This window comes from Corella eumyota, chromosome 1 (genome assembly GCF_963082875.1).
Source record: "Corella eumyota chromosome 1, kaCorEumy4.1, whole genome shotgun sequence".
Classification (NCBI taxonomy): domain Eukaryota; kingdom Metazoa; phylum Chordata; class Ascidiacea; order Phlebobranchia; family Corellidae; genus Corella; species Corella eumyota.
The window spans coordinates 8,123,404-8,140,890 of record NC_137490.1 but is presented as its reverse complement, the minus strand read 5'-3'; the positions used below and the strand labels follow the sequence as shown (position 1 = coordinate 8,140,890).

General features: G+C 31.4%; 3 protein-coding genes across 4 annotated transcripts in view; 2 read left to right on the top strand and 1 right to left on the bottom strand.

Moving 5' to 3' along the window:
• The window catches only part of LOC145748240 (protocadherin-16-like), a 32,490-nt gene extending 22,113 nt beyond the window's left edge, over positions 1 to 10,377 (top strand). For both annotated transcript variants that reach the window (XM_082564948.1, XM_082564947.1), the window contains exons 31-53: positions 162 to 421; positions 598 to 742; positions 1,017 to 1,192; positions 1,372 to 1,469; positions 1,706 to 1,857; positions 2,088 to 2,265; positions 2,427 to 2,561; positions 2,645 to 2,919; positions 3,234 to 3,402; positions 3,797 to 3,944; positions 4,283 to 4,404; positions 4,627 to 4,943; positions 5,183 to 5,318; positions 5,659 to 5,787; positions 5,978 to 6,133; positions 6,421 to 6,617; positions 6,819 to 7,023; positions 7,373 to 7,580; positions 7,723 to 7,846; positions 8,159 to 8,288; positions 8,476 to 8,575; positions 8,764 to 8,960; positions 9,114 to 10,377. In XM_082564948.1, coding sequence (XP_082421074.1) covers positions 162 to 421; positions 598 to 742; positions 1,017 to 1,192; positions 1,372 to 1,469; positions 1,706 to 1,857; positions 2,088 to 2,265; positions 2,427 to 2,561; positions 2,645 to 2,919; positions 3,234 to 3,402; positions 3,797 to 3,944; positions 4,283 to 4,404; positions 4,627 to 4,943; positions 5,183 to 5,318; positions 5,659 to 5,787; positions 5,978 to 6,133; positions 6,421 to 6,617; positions 6,819 to 7,023; positions 7,373 to 7,580; positions 7,723 to 7,846; positions 8,159 to 8,288; positions 8,476 to 8,575; positions 8,764 to 8,960; positions 9,114 to 9,989 — 4,633 coding nt within the window. In that variant the 3' untranslated portion in view covers positions 9,990 to 10,377. The remainder of the gene's footprint in view (positions 1 to 161; positions 422 to 597; positions 743 to 1,016; positions 1,193 to 1,371; positions 1,470 to 1,705; positions 1,858 to 2,087; positions 2,266 to 2,426; positions 2,562 to 2,644; positions 2,920 to 3,233; positions 3,403 to 3,796; positions 3,945 to 4,282; positions 4,405 to 4,626; positions 4,944 to 5,182; positions 5,319 to 5,658; positions 5,788 to 5,977; positions 6,134 to 6,420; positions 6,618 to 6,818; positions 7,024 to 7,372; positions 7,581 to 7,722; positions 7,847 to 8,158; positions 8,289 to 8,475; positions 8,576 to 8,763; positions 8,961 to 9,113) is intronic.
• Positions 10,378 to 10,660: 283 nt separating this feature from the next.
• On the bottom strand, positions 10,661 to 13,516 carry LOC145759908 (uncharacterized). Its single transcript, XM_082573766.1, has 3 exons — positions 13,295 to 13,516; positions 13,166 to 13,212; positions 10,661 to 13,044 (listed from the first exon to the last, which is right to left on the bottom strand). Exons 1-3 carry the CDS (start codon positions 13,375 to 13,377, stop codon positions 12,227 to 12,229), a joined length of 948 nt encoding a protein of 315 aa, XP_082429892.1. The 5' UTR covers positions 13,378 to 13,516; the 3' UTR covers positions 10,661 to 12,226.
• Positions 13,517 to 15,828: 2,312 nt separating this feature from the next.
• Positions 15,829 to 17,330, top strand: LOC145754198 (uncharacterized). Its single transcript, XM_082570566.1, has one exon. It carries the CDS (start codon positions 15,829 to 15,831, stop codon positions 17,293 to 17,295), a length of 1,467 nt encoding a protein of 488 aa, XP_082426692.1. The 3' UTR covers positions 17,296 to 17,330.
• Positions 17,331 to 17,487: the final 157 nt, after the last annotated feature.

Here is a 17,487-nt window from a genome sequence, read left to right as displayed (position 1 = left end):
TTAAACTGAATGTTAAAAAATCGAATTAAAAAAAATTAACAAAAATTTTACTATTTCTCTTTTAAGTTAAAATAAATTAACGATAAATATATTTTTAATTCTAAACATTTTTTTTAAAGGGCACATTTTGCTTTATTAACCATTTTACTTTATTTATTCAGAGGCCAATACGTTATAACGGTAAGAGCAACGGACGCAGACGAAGGTCTAAACAGTGAGTTAAGTTATTACATTAAACCTTCAACTAAGGCTGACTCGTCAACTCTCAATGGCTTATTTTCAATTGATTCGACCACCGGTGTAATAACCACTGCTGGGGTGTTAGACGCTGAGACGAGATCACAGTATTTTTTCTCAGTCACTGCAATCGATTCGGCTCCTTATGGGCCAAGAAGCACGAGCGTACCAATCGTTGTGAATGGTAAGAAAATAGTTTTGTTAGAAAAAGTAATTTTTAACTCAGTACATTTGCTTAATTTTGTATGTTTCTACTTGTAGCGGCTTAAAACTTTTTTTACAAGTTATATATATTTATTAATTGATTTTCATACATTTTAAAACTTTATTTTTAATTTTAACTTCTTTTTATTTTCACAGTAACTGATGTAAACGATAATACTCCTATCTTTGTCAAAAGTTTGGTCCGAGTGAATATTTCCCGCAGTGTTTTCACGGGAGTTAACATCGGACATGTAAGCGCTTCAGATGCCGATGTTGGTGCAAATGGGCAAATTAGATACAGGTAATTTGCAATATGATATTCACTAATTGCGTAACTTGCTACAATTTTAATGCTAATACCACATAGGCTGTTTGATTATATTAATTGTGTTTTTTGCTTATTTTTAGAACAAACTATTTTTTTTATAATAAGAAAATCATGTTAATCTAATTGGACACATAAAATTGTTAATTGCATAACAATTTGTTTTTTTGGTCAAAAAACGTAATCTTAGTCAAAAAACGTAATCTTAAACAACCAAAAATTATAAATAAACTGATAAAAAATGATTTAGTTTTGCTAACGAGAGCTTCGTTGACGGTTTATTTACGATCGATCCAGTACATGGTTATGTTAGAACAAATAAACCAATACCTAACGACCTACCAACCCCTTACTCTGTTGAAATTACTGCAACTGATGATGGAAATCCACCGCGGTCTGCTAACGCCGTGCTAGAAATAACAATAAGTAAGGAAATTGTATTTAATTGTATAAATTTTGATTATGTGTAGTTCAGTAAATAAGTGACCTAAAAATAATTTAACTAAAGTTATTAAACAGTTTTAAAATTGATATAGTTTTAGCTCACAACAATTAGTGTTTTGCTAAAAGTGTAGTTTCATTTTTTTTATTTATTTTTTTTAAAGTTGGTGGGGATGTAAATTTTGCGTACATTCAGTTCGACCGTACTTCTTACGAGGTTATGATGTCGGAAACTGTACAGCAGGGATATCACGTGACTGAGGTATCTAACCATATAAATAAAAATTCTAATTTTTATAATCAAATTTTGATAAAATTTCGATTATGCAAAATTTTTTTTCTTTTAATAAAAAAAATGATTTAATATTAATTTAATCTTTATACTTAGAATAAATTTTAACAACTTTACTTTTTGTTGGTACTAAGTACAAAAAATTGCTTAAAAACTATGGGTTAAATTTTATTTTACTAATGCAACAAAAAACTTTTTTTTTTCAGGTTCGCGCCTCACTTGTAGGCGGGGAGGGTTCAAACGAGGATGTTGTTTACAATATTGTGTCTGGAAACGAACAAGGAGCTTTCTCGATGTTGAGGGATGGTATGATCGAAGCTTCCCAACCGAATTTATTGGACTATGAGACCCAACCCAAGTAATCGTTTATTACTTTTTTTGTTTAGATTTATAGCATGGATAAAACTGTTTGCCAAAAATTAGTTTAAATTTTAATCATTTTTCGAAAATCATTACTTTATATTAATGCTTGAACTTTAAAAAGTGTATCATTTTTGCTATTTTTCAATAAAACTATTTCTAACGATTATTTATTAGACGTACAATACTAATTTTTTAATTTAACTTTATTTTTTTTTGTTTTTTTAGCATTCGCCTAATCGTATCAGCTACAATTGGAAATGGACCATTTTCGACCATGCACGCTGGTCATTCAACTGTTTACATTAACTTGTTCGACGAAAACGATAATGCACCAAAATTCTCTCAGGATAAAATAGCCACCGAAGCCTGGGAGGAACTGGGAAGTAATTTCTTCGTGCTACAAGTAAGATATTTATAAAATCAAGATTTTTTTTGACAATGTTTAAGCCACGTAATGTTATTTAATAATATATTATGTCATTGGTAAGATCAATTTTTTTGGATTAAAACTAATGCTACTTTCTACTTATATTTTGAATAAACAAATTATTGTTTTTTTAACAGGTTGCGGCACACGACGCAGATTCGGGCAACAACGGGGAGGTCCGGTACCACATTAGCTCCGGGAACCTGGACAACGCCTTCGAGATAGGAGAAAGGACCGGAATTATTCAAACTGCACTGAAGCTGGACAGAGAGGCAAGTCCTGTGACAATATTTAGGATTATAAGCATTATGTCGTAAGTTATTTTTTTTAAATATTGTTTTCTATTTTGTTTTAGATTCATGATAAATACCGACTTGTGCTTCACGCCACCGACCTCGGGGATCCGATTCGTCGTACCGGGACTTGCACCGTCGAAATCGCCGTGGTCGACACCAACGACCACGCCCCTACTTTGTCCGTGTCACGTGAACCGATTCGGATCAGCGAGCACGTCGAGTTGGGAACCGTTCTGACGACAGTCACGGCGAACGACCTTGACAGCAAACCTCTCATCACTTTCGATTTTAAACCCGAAGTGGGGAATCCGGGCAATTATTTCAGCATAAACGGGTTAGTTTTTAACTTTAAGATGTTAACAATTATTTCAATATGTTTACATCGTTTTTGGACTGTGAAATTTATAAATAGGGTTTGCTTATAAGCTTGGGATCCCAAGTTCGGTAAATGGAATTAAAAAAAATTAAGATCATTTTAAAATTGAAATTACATTAAAAAAGGTGTTGTTAAGGGTAAAACACTGTTAAAACTTTTTTGTTATGTTTGCTTGTTTTTGGTTCCTATAATTAATAACTTTTAAATGTAAACAACAATATTGAGAAAAAATTATAATTCATTTAAACCATCAAATTGTATTTTGATTTTAGACACAGTGGTAGTATTTACCTCATGAAAGCCCTCGATTTTGAGGAAGTTGAAAAGATCAACTTGATTGTACGAGCAAGTGACACACAACATACTGACGAAAAAGAAATAATTGTTTACGTCACAGACGAAAATGATAACAAACCTATATTTGACCAACAAGCATATGATGTAAGTATTGGGTTTCTGTTATATCACCAAAAATCGTTTTTACCTGTTATACATTTTACCGAAAACTTTTTGTTTTTTTGTAAAATCGTCATTTTACTGACAGTAAAAATTTTTATTAACCTTCTTTTACCCTAACTCCCTTGCTCTTAAATTTCGGTGAAATGGCTGTGTTAAAATGTTAGTAGAGTAATGTTAATGTATAAAAACTGTTTATTTTTTTAAAGTTTTTAATACGTCCAGACCCAAACACAAAAATCCTATACATACGTGTTACTAAAATTACCTTCAAACTATATAACTTTTGCATAGTTTTAAGGCATATTTTGTATTTTTTTTAGTATGATTTTTGTAATGACTTTGTTATTCTATTTTTAAACCTTGTTTTTTTAAACAGGTTAAATTAAACGAGTTAGCACCAGTTAATACAACAGTTCTTACTGTACATGCTACTGACTTAGATTCGGGTAAAAATGGAAAAGTGTTTTACCGACTTGAGAGCATTTTACCAAACAAGTTAACATTCGCTATTGACCCGGAAACTGGTAAGATAATTTTTCTGGGGTCTATAAAGATTGGGTTAATTACAAATTATTTGATTCATTGCTTAAAAAAGAATTAAAAATACTTGTCCTGATATGGTTGCAACTCACAACTAATATTTGCTTGTGATAATTTACCCACTCAAGACCAAAGCACTTTTATTATTTTTTAAGGCCTTTAAATTGAACATAAATATATTGTCCACTATGATCCATTATAAATATGGTATTCAATTACATAAGTAAATACATTTTTTTATTTATTTTTTTTTATTTTTTTAGTGTAACATAAATTTTAATTTATAATAATGTATTAATATAACATATATAAATTTTTTTAGGGGTGATTTACACGAACGTTAGTGAAGCTCTGAACCCACAATCAACAGTTTATAATCTTCATGTTGTTGCTTATGACAATGGTGATATACCACTATCTCAATCGGTTTCTGTTAGAATTGAGGTTTGTGATTTAAATTATACTGTCAGGTGAAAACAAAGATTTAATGTTATAGTCGTGTAGAAAATGTTTTGAATGAAGTAGAAATGCTGTATAGGCAATGGTTTTATAACAAAATTTCTTGATGATGTATTCATTTTGTTTTATTAAATTCAAACATTGTTTAATATTTTGGCTGTGAATTAAATTATTACCACAATTTATTAACTAATATTTTACTTACAGATTACAGACATTAACAACAACGAACCTGTCTTCAACCCAGCAAAATACGAAGTATTGGCTTTGGAGGATGTAGCAAAGGAGACTTCCATTGCAAATTTGACGGCAACTGACGCCGATTACGCCCGCGAAAACAGCAACATTTATTACGAGATAGTGGCGGGCAATATTGGTGACGCGTTTAAGATTAGGACAATAAAGGGTGCTGGCACACAGAGAATAGGAGAGGTTTTAGTGGCAAATAGGTTAGATCGGGAAAGTGTTAGGACTTATACCTTGACTGTATCAGCGCTTGACCGTGGGGTACCTCAACTAAGCAGGTAAATATACGATAACGGTGTTTAATGGAAAATTATTATGCTTTTTTATTTTACTTTATAAAATCACAGTTTTGTTCATAAAATATTATCTAAAAACTAATTTTTTGGTGTTAAAATAAAATTAAAGCATTTTATACTTTTTTTCACTAACAAGAAGTTATCATCTTAATTAATAAACTCTCACAATAAAAACCTAACACTCAGCATAATTTCTAATTATTACAATTCTTATTTATTAGCAACGCGAGTTTGGTGATTAATGTACTTGATGTAAACGACAATCAACCCCGATTCAACCAACCTGAATACCACGGAGTTGTTGACGAAATTATTGCTATTGACAATCAACCTAGAATGCCTAAACCCGTTCTTAAAGTAAGTTTAACATTCTAAACTCATGTCACATGTTTGGTTACTAGACTACTAATCATGAATTTTATAGACGCTAAAAGTTTTAAACGGTTGCTAAAGAAACGATTTTTTTTGGTATTAATATTAACTAGTCGATAGCTTGCCATACGGGCCTAAATTATTTGTTATTTAAAGGTCAAAACTTAGACATTTACAAATATATCGCGCCCATTATGCTCTATTATGTATATTCTTACACATTTGCATATATATCGTCCACTAACCTTCATTATATATAAACTATTGGTATAGTCCAACAGTAATTCACAAGTTTTTCATTTTTGATTAATTTACTTTTTCGTAGATGTATGCAAGTGATGCTGATAGTTCCTCAGATTTTAAGTTTAAAATAATAGCTGGAAACGACGACCGAGCTTTTGAGTTAACTGATTGTGTTCCTTCCAGTATTGGATGTGTTCTTCTTATTGCCAAGGTAAGTAAATAGTATTAACGCATAAAAAAGACAGCTAAACATAAATGTTAAGATTAAAAAAAAATAAATAAATATCTCTTTTTTTAATTTTAGTTATATTTATAATACTAACTTACGATCGGCAAAATTTTGATAACTACTTAAGCACAGTAAGTTGGTTAGCTTTTTAATATAACTTATTTTTTTGCAGTTTGTTGATTTTGAGGCAAAGTCGCATTATGAATTAACAGTCGAGACATCAGACTCCAGAAATTCGTTGATAGCTCGTTCTTCTACTGTTCCCGTCAGTGTTGATATTCGTGACGTCAACGAATTTTTCCCTGAGCTTGTCGGCTCGTTCAGACAGGTACTTTACTTTTAAATTGTTGCTCGAATAAAATGAGTGTCATGTAAAGCAGTTTACCCATAGACATTTTACCAAAAACTCCATTTACCGATAACGATAATGACATTTTCTATTAACCCTTGTTTACCCCAACCCACTAGGAAATGTTCCTTAATTTCTAAAAAAAATATGTAATAAAATTGTGAAAAATTTCGTTTTTAAATTTTTAGTTTTCGATTAAATGATTTTCGGTTATAAGCAATTACAATTTTTTAAATATTATATCTAAATTATTTTTCCTGCCACAGGAGGACGTGCGAGAGAGCACAAAGGCAAACGTAACGCTGTTCAGCGTTTCAGCGACCGACGGCGACGGAGGCGAATTCGGTCAAGTGATTTACGCCATATCACGTGACCGGTCTGAAACGATCGGATCGTCGTGCTTAAAAGCGTACGACATGTTCCATATTGTACCTAATACTGGAGAGGTGTATGCTACTATAGAGTAAGTCAACTTTAATTTCTTTGAAGAAATGTATTTCAATCTATGTTTTGGATCGTTTTTTGAAAATTTATAGTAATTTTTAGGTTTACCAAATAATTCAGTTTTATATTTTTAGTTTTATGTAACTATTTTGTAGTTTTAGAGTTTTTATTGGTAGTAAATGTAATTTTTTTTCCTTATTATCAATATTTTCTTTTGCAGTTTGGACTACGAGAAATGTCGTCAATTTCGCTTTGACGTCACGGCACGTGACAAACAAGGTTCCAGCGTCGATTCGATTCCAATCACGGTCAGTGTTTTACCAGTTGACGAATTTAAACCAGAGTTTCAGTATTTAGTAAACAATGCTGGTGGATTTAACTTTTTGGTGCCATACGGATCGCCAGTAGGCTACGTTGTTGGACAGGTAATTTTATTTGTTCGAATATTTTCCAATTTTTGGTTTACCTTTGAAATTTTTAAATTTTTTAAAAATTTTTAGGTAAAAACAAAATTATAGATTAAAAGTACCACATTTTTTTAAACACTGTTTTTTTGATTTTTTTAAATTTTTTAATCACGTTTAATATGTCTTGAAATATGTTTAAAAAGTATTACTTAACTAAATGTGAAAACGTTAAAAAAGTAATTTTGTCTTTAACCCAAAGAATAATAATTTTTTAAATGTTCCTGTTGTGCATTTTAAAAGAACATAGTCCCTATACTTTATGCTACATTTTGTACAACTCTACACCTAAGAAACTATATTTCTATAGGTCAACGCAAAAGATGAAGATTTTGGTTTAGATGGCGAAGTTCAGTACTTTTTTACCGAGCCAACCGCTGAAGGTTATGCCATTAACCGAACGTCAGGAGTAATAACTTTAACACAGGCAATTAACAGCGGTAATGCTAGAATATTGATGCTTACCGCAATGTCGACGAAAGAAAAAGTGACTACTATTATTACAGTTGAAATCACCGGTAAGTTTGTACAATTTAAAAAAATTAAAATAATAAATTAATAAAGTTGGGTTCTTTATATTAATAACAACTTTAAACAATTAAAATATTCATATTATTTTTTATTTTAAAACAAATTTTGAGAAAACATTTTTCTGTTCAGGCACTCCTCCTATTGCCAAAGAAGTATTAGTCCTATCTGCAGTGTTTGGAACTATTATTGGAATTGTTGTCATTATCATCATTTTTCTTGGCGTTAAACATTGGAGAAATAAGAGGGCATTTAGGTAAGAAATAAAAATTAAAAAAAGTTTTGGATCACTTGTACTTTAAGGTTCTTAGAAAAACTTTTATACAATGCGGTCCTAGATAATTTTCTCTCGTATTTAACGGTCCTAGCTAATTTTCTATTGTATTTACCGGTCCTGGCTAATTCTCTCTGGTACTTCACGGACCTAAGATTTTCCATGAACTGTTAAGTACAAGTGGTCCAAAGTTTTTTCTGTGAAATGGTTATTAACTTGGATTTTGTATATTGTAATTGGCGAGTAAATCAAAGTATTTAAAAGCATTACTTAACTGTTAAATGTATTTTTTAGGAATGCAAATAATGCAAACAAAACTAATGTAAAAGAACCAGTTATGTATGATTTACCTTCCAAAAATGGAAAGGAAAATAAAGGAAATCATTCTTCGAATAATGAAAGCGGGGCTGGCGAAGATTACAAGGTAGTTTTTAATTTTTTTACAAGGTAGTTTTTTTAATTATTTTTTACCGGCGTATTGAATGCATTATACTGTCATTTAGCACTATATACTATTCAAATTTCGTTAATGTGTTTTAAGTGTAATTGAATATTTTTGTGATCGAATTACATAAACCGAAAAAAATTAAACAAAATTAATATTTTTGCAGCTTCGAAAAGCGAACCACGGTAATAATAATAAGTCAAACGGAATCCTGGTGACCAACGGAAAGAAAAACTTACCCAACAACACTTCGTTCAACAGCCAAGGTAATAAGAACACAATAATAATAACAATTGCCTACAGCATTTTTTATAATTGCCATTTTGTTAATATTGTGTTCTATATCCAAGTTTGTAAAAAAAAAACTTATATATAATGTTTTTGGATTGCTTATGTCCAACACAAACACTTTAAAATTCATATTGTAAAAAACATTAAAAATGAATATTTTTAGGTCCAATATATCCGGATACGACCCGGAGAGTTCCCGTCTCTCGTAAACAACCTTACAACACTGGCAACGACGGATCCGCAGAAGACGACGAAGTCAACCAGATCACCTCCGTTACTCCATCCTCCGAAGGACAATCTTCTTCTACCTCCCTGATACCTGGAAAGCTCGCACGAGTTCCAGACTCCGGAATTCAACAGGTTTGTGTAGAATTTGCTATTTTAAAGTTTCTGTATTGGGGGGTTATTATAAGCCCAAAATCTGCATTAAAAATGTACACATTTTGCATTTTCTTACCTCTGTTATTAAACTGATGTTTACATAGTACTATAATATTATTTTCCTAATCTTAGGACATTATATCGGATCACATGTCGGAAGATGCAGTCGTCACATCCCATTCTTCCGTGTCCGATGCGCAGAGTTCATGCGTGAGCCATGTCACCGACCACGAGGAGGCCAGGGCGGAATCGTACTCCCCCCAGACCATCGACCAACTTAGCGGTGGTGGTGAAGATATGGCGCCAGCTATCGACAGTTTGGGCGAAGACCACGAAGACATTGTTGGTACAATGCCAGTGTTTTTACGCTCTCTAGATGAGTTTGAGCCCTCGCCGAACCACCAGAGACTTAATGACCACTTAAAGGATTGGACTCCCGAGTTTCAGTCTCTGACAAGTGTGTTTTCCGATATCGCCCGTTTGCGCGAAGAGTCAGCTGCTATAAGGCAAGCTGCACAACAAACTTACGTTCCAAAGCCTTTAACCTCCAGTATCTCTGGGAGCCGTGCCAGCAACTCGTCTTCCATATTATCGGAACCCGTTGGCGCCCGGCCCCCACCTTTGCTCACAACCGTACCTCAACAAAATGGCCACTTGGCGGCGCCAATTCCAATCACGTCGCCCGGGTCTGATAAATCGAACTTGGACTTTGGGTATATACCCAGAAACGGTTTATATTTAAGACCTAACCCCACTTATCAGTCTAACACCCCCCCGCTGCGCAATCACCCGTCAGGTGTTCCCCCTCCTTATTCCTACGCTATATCGCGACATGGAAGCGACGGGGGACCGAAGACGAATACCTCGCTGAGTTGGACCCCTGACCAACCGCGAAAGAATACATACTCTTCGTCGAATCATTCAGGGTCGAGTCGCGGAGTCGTTCAAACTAGGTCGGATGAATCAAATCTCAAGTCCAGATCTCCCGAGCGAATGGTCCACGTGTAAAATCATTTTTATTTTCATGTTTTTTCAATTTTTTTATTTCTAAATTTATTTAAAGTATATTTTATGTTGTTTCTAATGAACTGCTTAACTATTACATGACTTTTTATGCGCTTATAATAGTAAATATATTTTAACCTTACACAACATTTTATTTATTTTTTTTTGTATGTTGTATTGCATATAAGCGTTTTTTATTACAAAAAATGACTTAATTTCAAGAAGTCTCTTCAATTTTGTAATTTGTTAAATTAGTGTCCGTACTGTTTAAATACTGTGAGTAGAACCTCATAACGCTTTTTATTTTGCTTTTACTGTTTTGTAATTTATTTTGTTTTGCAGTAAAACTGACTTAACGCCAAGTTGTTGCTTTGTTTTAACATCTTATATGAACCACACAAAAATAAAATTATAAAAGAAAATATAACTATAGTATTTTATTTTATACACGACTCTCGAAAGGATTAAGTCATAGACAAGTCTAGTTTCATTTAAAATTAATTGTGGTATAGTTATGGATGTTTTAAAACATAATTTGTTCTAGTTAAAAAAAATTCTAGATTTTTTAATAAAAATTGAAGGTTGTTTCATTGCTTTTATATTTTAAACAATAGTAGTTTTATGATATTGATACAATCATTTAACGAATCTTTAAAAACATTAAAACACGTATAAGTAACAAAACAATGAATATAAATTAAATATTGCAATATAAAAAAAACAATCACTACCCATTATTTAATACAGAGTAATTATTAAGTTAGGGTAAAAGATATATGTATTTAAAAAAATAACGGAAGATTTTTTTACTATAAAGTTAACGCTAAAATTGAAAACGATTATAAAACGATTATTTCCAAAAATCAATAAATTGTACTTTAAAAAAAATTTTGCTTAGGCTAAGCAAACTCATAACTAAAGCTTTAACTTAGGCTTTTGTTAAAACTTATACTCAAGATTTTAATGATTAACATATACAGTTGGAGTAAGTTTAAATGGGAGGCCTCCCAGCGACATTGGGAGGCCAACCGCTTCTCCGTACGTGGATATTCATTGGTTTTATAAGCGCGTCTGATCAGCTTGTAGTGCCTTTAGGCCGATAGCTTTGATCGACTGTTCGCTTAATTTTGAATATCGAATCACCTACGCTAAGGCAGCAACTGTTTTCCCCTAAATTTTGCCACAGTTTTAGCACTTCAGTCCGTCTTCGTAGTTTAGTCTCTCGCTAAGTTTTTCGTTAGATTTTTTTCGCTTGTTGTGTGTAAAGCTTAGTTTGTTTGTTATATAGACCTAATTGGTTTTAGCTTGGCTTGTATGTTTATATAGCTAGTTAGTTATGAAAATTAACTTGTTTGTTATGGACTAAATAGAGCTAGTTAGTTATTTAGGGAGTTTTGCTTGTTGTAGTTTTTTACCAGTTGGTATTTTTGTTTGATTTGCTTATGTTTTTTAGAATATCGTTGTTGTTAGATATCTATTATATTTATAGTGTGTATAAATAATAGTTCAATCTAGCGTAGCTTCTGATAGTATAAAATTCTATAGCAATTGTAAATGTGTAGTAGTCGTTGTAGTGTGTTTTATGAATACGTTTTTTTAGAAGTGAAGCATTAGCCGAGTTTATATATTTAAAGTATTGGTAGCGGTCAAATGTTTTTTAATTACTGTACTTAAAATCCAACCAGGTTTTTTAAATACACATATACCTTTAAAGGGAAACTCAACAGAAAAATAAGGGCAGCCAATATGTTTTTTTAAATTGTACTGAGTTTAAAACTGTAATTAAAAATATTTTCGGGCCTATAATAAGCCTGGTTCGATGTTTTGAACTTCGACGGCAAACCATTTATGACGTCAGCGGGTTGTACGCGAATTTGTTAGCTATACGGTATGATGCTGTCATAAGCTGTTTTAAAGTTGCACGAGTTTTCTAGAAAAGTTAAACTATTATAAAAACGTTTATAAGCTTTAACCAGTTTACGCAACAGTCGACTATTTCTCGTACGTATCGTGAAATATTAAGACCGAACGAATTTCGCTAGCCCTCTTGAAAATCACTAAAGTTAGGGGCAAGAAAGATCGATAAGGGTTTGAAAACTAAAGTTAAAGTTTAAATAGAAATAACTAGAGTATATAAAAATTAACTTAATTGCTATGTAAATACGTTATTTACGTTTATACGCTGGGTTAAAAAATGTGGACCTAATATTTTTTAGTAATTGTTGTTCTTCAATAAAAGATTACTTCACAAGCTTTTCTTCATATTTCTTCAACAGGTTTTCACAAGCCGTGATGGCATTTTGTTTCACATTACCAGCCGGCCAATCAGTTGCTTGTTTAATAGCTTCAAGTGCTTCGCTGAATTTAGCTGCGGCTTTGTCGTATTGCTTTTTCCTTTCGTACACCTCCGCAAGGGTCCTTAGGGTGATTCCGTATGAACAGTATTTTTCTTTGTCTTGTATTGCATCAAATAGGCTCAACCCTTTAACAACCGTTGAGAAGAAATCAACATCTGTTGCATTCTCGCACAATGCAATAAAATGCAAACAGTCACTTTGATTCGAAGCCTTCAACGCTGGACTAATTCCCTGTAAATTTTCAACTCTTAACTCGAGCTCACGCATGAGTGGAATGGCATGATGTTTTACCATACTCTTCGAGCTCTGGTCTTTTTTTGACATTGCCAAAGCGGAATTTTTTATTCCACAAACGCAAGATTTCATGTCGACAACTACGTCTTTCGGGTGGCCACTTTTTTCGAATAGCTTAAAAGCAATTTCAGCAAAGAGAATTGACGGTAAGTACTTCTTGTTGGCATAAAGATGATTGTATACAAATTTAACTTGGCTTGCAGTCAGTTGAGTTTGGTTAAGAATTATGAAGGCAATTTTCAGTCGGACTTCCGAAACAGAATCATAAAGATTTTCTTTAACAGAAAGCATATACAAGCTTACTAGATTTGATATGACTTGTATTTCTGGGTCCTGCTTAGACTGCTTCAACGGTTTAATATAAGCTGAGTCAGTGTTGTTTTCTTTTTGATATTCAAACATGTTGGCTAAAATGAAATGGCAAAATTTTTGGCTAATAGATAAATTAATAAAGATCAATTTAGTATGTTTTGTTTTATTGTTTACTTAAATTAAAGCTGCACTGAAGCAATATTAAGATACCCTTACCTTCATATTCAATAATCTCGATTAACTCCTGCGCTGTTAGTGGATGGCTGAAAAAATTAATTTGACAATTACTCGTAATTTAAAAAAAAATTGAAAGTAACTTAGAACTGGTAATGTTTGCCAATATACCTTTCAGTATGCTTTAAAACTGCTTCATCAAAGTTTAACTTAGACATGTCGATATATTCTCCCGTGGTGGTCTTGCTTGTCATATTAACGTAATGGTAAAAAACATGTACACTTATTTATTTAACTTCCAAAAATAAAAAAATAAAATAGTTTGTATAAAAATCTCAACTAGATTTATAAGATTGCTAAAATATGTCGAGTTTAAGCAGCCTATTAAATCTATGCAATTGCTATAAGTATACTTTTACGTGAATTTGCTTATTTTTGTCGATTCTTTTAAAACTATATTCATAAAATACCTAGAATACTGATTCACATTTTCTCATATTGTATTAGAACAATCTTGGTCTTATTCATTATGCTTGTTGTGGTATACTAGCTTTTTATAGGTGCGTCATTACTAGAACAATTAACAAGCTATTTCCTATGCGATTATAGGAGTTGGTAACTTCCTTGTGGCGCCCTTGCTGTGACTGGTGTTTCAAGAAAAGTTTAATTGTCTCGTGATTTAGTCTAACGTTTATAGGTGGCGATATAATAAAGGTTCTAAATGTACGTTAACCCCATCCTGAACCGTTTATTAAGACAAGACGATCTTTCAAATTAAGGAAAGCCTATGGTTTACTGTAAAAAACAAAATAGCTAACTTTGTTATCCTTTTAAATTAATCAAAACGGATACGCTTAACGGTTCAATGCTAAAAAACGACAATATAACACATTTAAAGCACGATAAAGAAGAAATTTTACGCTGAGAAAAAATGATCAACATTAACGCGTTAAAAACCACTAACGCATGACAACATTAATAAATTTTAACAAAGTGACATCCAGATTTATTTAAAAGTTTGGTGATTCTAATTATAATTTAAAAAAATATTTAATTGTAAAATTTAAGTCTTTTAACACAAAATTCAGTAGTGATAACGCTATACTACCAATCTAAAAATAGTTACTAAAAATCTTACATTATTTAAGATAGCAGGGGGTATAGCACAAAATTAAAAGTATTAGCTTAGATTAAATTAAAAGAACAAAAATTATTAAACAAAAATTCCGTTGATTTAAAATACTAACATCTACAAAGAAAACCACACATTTTAAAACAAGTTACGTTTTAAAGACATTAAAATTATAGATTACCAGCCTACTACGGGATCGCATAGATAGCATCGCATTCGTTTTTTTATTAGGAGTAACGCAGTTATTAAATTTTATAATTTATACTGGAAAGAAAAAAATTGATTATTATTTATAATTTTAAATGAAAGTTCTTATTTATGCAATACATTATTTAACAAGATGTTTATTACTTTTAAAACTTAACAAGTAAACAAGTGTTATGTAAATATGAATGACAATTAAACAGTGCAAATTACAATTTTAAATTCAACAGGAAAATAGTAAATAAAAAAAAGCCTGTACATAATTTTTACAAAAAGCCCCCCCCCCCCTAATATAGTTTATATTAAACAAACGCGTCGTACCTGACACAAAAAATTCACAATCTCATTTAAAATTTTTAAAGTAACGGAAACAAAAAATGCATTAAGGAAAACTAGGACTCCAAAATGTAACATTGCCATAATAGTTAACGAACAAACGTTGTCACTTAAAAAAAAATAAAGAGATATTGAACGGTGATTTTTTTTTTAATAAATTTAAATAATGTTTGTTTTGTATTTAAAATTAAGTTGTTTTTATTCAGGGAAACCCGACGCCGAATTAAACTTTTTTGAATAACATTTCGTATAAATATTATTTTTAAATGTACTTAATCTTAAAAACTACATTACATCATGCACAAAATTTTCAGGATTTATCATTTTCCGTTTCTTCATTTTCCAGTTCCTTCATTTTCCGTTTCTTTATTTTTCAGTTCCTTTATTTTCCGTTCCCTAATTTTTCGATTCTTTCATTTTCCGTTTCTTATATTTTCATTCCTTTATTTTCCATTTCCTCTAATTCCACGTCCCCGTTTGTTGTAAAAACGCTGATATGTTTATATTTTTCGCGCCAAATGTATGTAGAGTTGCCCTTTATTTAATTAGGTTTATTACATACCAAGATTAAATTAAACTAATATTGTTGTGTTATAAAAATAAAATTAAGAATTTTATTGTTTAAAACAAGCTTTAAAAATAAATATATAATATACCATGGCATCACATAGCAGCAATACTCGGTTTGATCCCCACAGCTCTCATTCTATAGCGTCATGGATTGAGGCGCTATAAACGGTATTCTAAACTGTCAAAGGCAACGCGAGACTGGGTCGGGATAACAATTAATACTCTAGATTTAAGTCGCGAAGTTGACCTTTCTACATCGAGAATAAATAAGTATAAAAAATAGATATATATTTGTAAATTTAACAGTATAGTTGATTTATACAAATCATATGGAAACACTAAAAATTTCCCTATACGAGTTTCGCACGTGCGTTGCAATAATGATTGATTGTGGTTAATGTTGTTTATTTGTTAAACTACTAAGTATTTTCCAATTTAATTTATTTAACTGTTGATATTTATTATGGGACTATATTGTCGGTATAAAAATGTCGGCACTCTACAATCGCTATGCCTAGAAAATATACTAACAAACATTGATAGTGTGTGGACGAAAGACTTTAGACTAAAATATGGCAACGAAAACTTTCGATATATTGTTGGTCCCTTTGAAGAACTTAATTCTAATTTGATTGAGCAGCTGTTTTTGCTCATGTCTGTAAAACATAAACTGAGCAAAGTGTATTTACAACTTATTCTTACAACCCAATTGAAAAAAGTCCTGTTTTATGGAGAAAAAAAGGGTATTTCAAATACATCAATGGACTTGATTTTATTTCGATGCAGAAATTTGACAGTATTTGATATTTCAAATTGTAAGAATGTAAAATCTAACAAAATAAAACAAGTCATAGAAGCATTTGGTTCAACCTTGCAAAAGATTGGTATACAGGGGACAAATTGTGATGACAGTGTGACAAAAGCAATTGGTGTACACTGTAAATGCCTTAATTCATTAGATATAAACAGCTTCTTAAAGACACCTCAAGTAACTGATCAAGGTTTGCAAAGTATTTTTTTGGATGCCAATGAAAAACCCACTGGAGTATCAAAAACATTAAAATGCCTAAAGTTTGGCAGTATTGAAACTTCAGTGTCACTGCTTGTTAAGATTTTAACGCTGTGGTGTCCTCAACTTTGTGTCTTTGACCACTTTAGAATATGGGAAGCTATATTTAAAATACTGTATATGCATGGGCCTACGAAATTAAGCATTACAAACCTGTCTGAACATGAATTTTCTCTGTTAAATATAAAAAATAAAACTGAAATTGAACAGTTGCCCATAATGTTTTCGAAACTACAACATTTAAGTGTGCAATCGTCACCTATAACCCACATCAAGTTACTTCATCTTTTAATGAGTCTTGGCAAAAATTTACATTCATTGACTATTGATGGTGCAGTTACTGCTAGTCATATAAAGTACATTGGCAAAACATGTTTAAATTTGCAAAAATTCACACTTCTTATAAAAAAAATTGAACTTATTTCTTTAGAGGATACAGCACCTGAATATTTTAACCAACAAGAGACAACTAACTCTTTGCACCCGTGGGCACATCTTAAGGATTTAACGGTTTATTTTTTTGAAAACAAAGAAGAAAATTTTGCTTTTTTTGAAAGCATTACGAATATATGTTATGCTTCAAAATTAGTAAGCCTAAACCTGCTTTGTTGTAACTATGAAAATATAACAGAATTTTTAACTGACTGTGTATTTAAAGGCAATTTTGATTCACTTGAGTATTTAAGTATAGAGGGAAGCAAAACTTTAGAACACAAAGCTATTGAACTACTTCTGCACGAAGATTTACCACTTGGACATTTAGTTTATAAGAGATGCCAAAAAATTACAAGGCAGGATTATGAATCGTTTTGTAAATTCGTTGAAAATAAATGTTTAAATATTAAACAAGAATATTCCTAAAAGCAATTGTATTGGTTTATAAAACTAACTAACAATATAAGGTCTCTTGTAACACTAATTTGCTACACCATAGATTATTACATCACACTTGTCTGAGCTATCATTTTTAATTTACAATATTGATATTAATTACATTTTATTTCTAAATATTGAAGTTTAAACTGTAGTGCAGTAGTATATCTATTATTTAAA

Excerpts from the sequence above, each read along its gene's own strand:
- LOC145759908 (XM_082573766.1), bottom strand. The coding sequence starts at position 13,377 with ATGACAAGCAAGACCACCACGGGAGAATATATCGACATGTCTAAGTTA. Across the intron at positions 13,213-13,294 it reads GTTTTAAAGCATACTGAAAG|CCATCCACTAACAGCGCAGG; the intron begins GTATATTGGCAA and ends TAATTTTTTCAG. Across the intron at positions 13,045-13,165 it reads CGAGATTATTGAATATGAAG|CCAACATGTTTGAATATCAA; the intron begins GTAAGGGTATCT and ends ATTTCATTTTAG.
- LOC145754198 (XM_082570566.1), top strand. The coding sequence starts at position 15,829 with ATGGGACTATATTGTCGGTATAAAAATGTCGGCACTCTACAATCGCTA.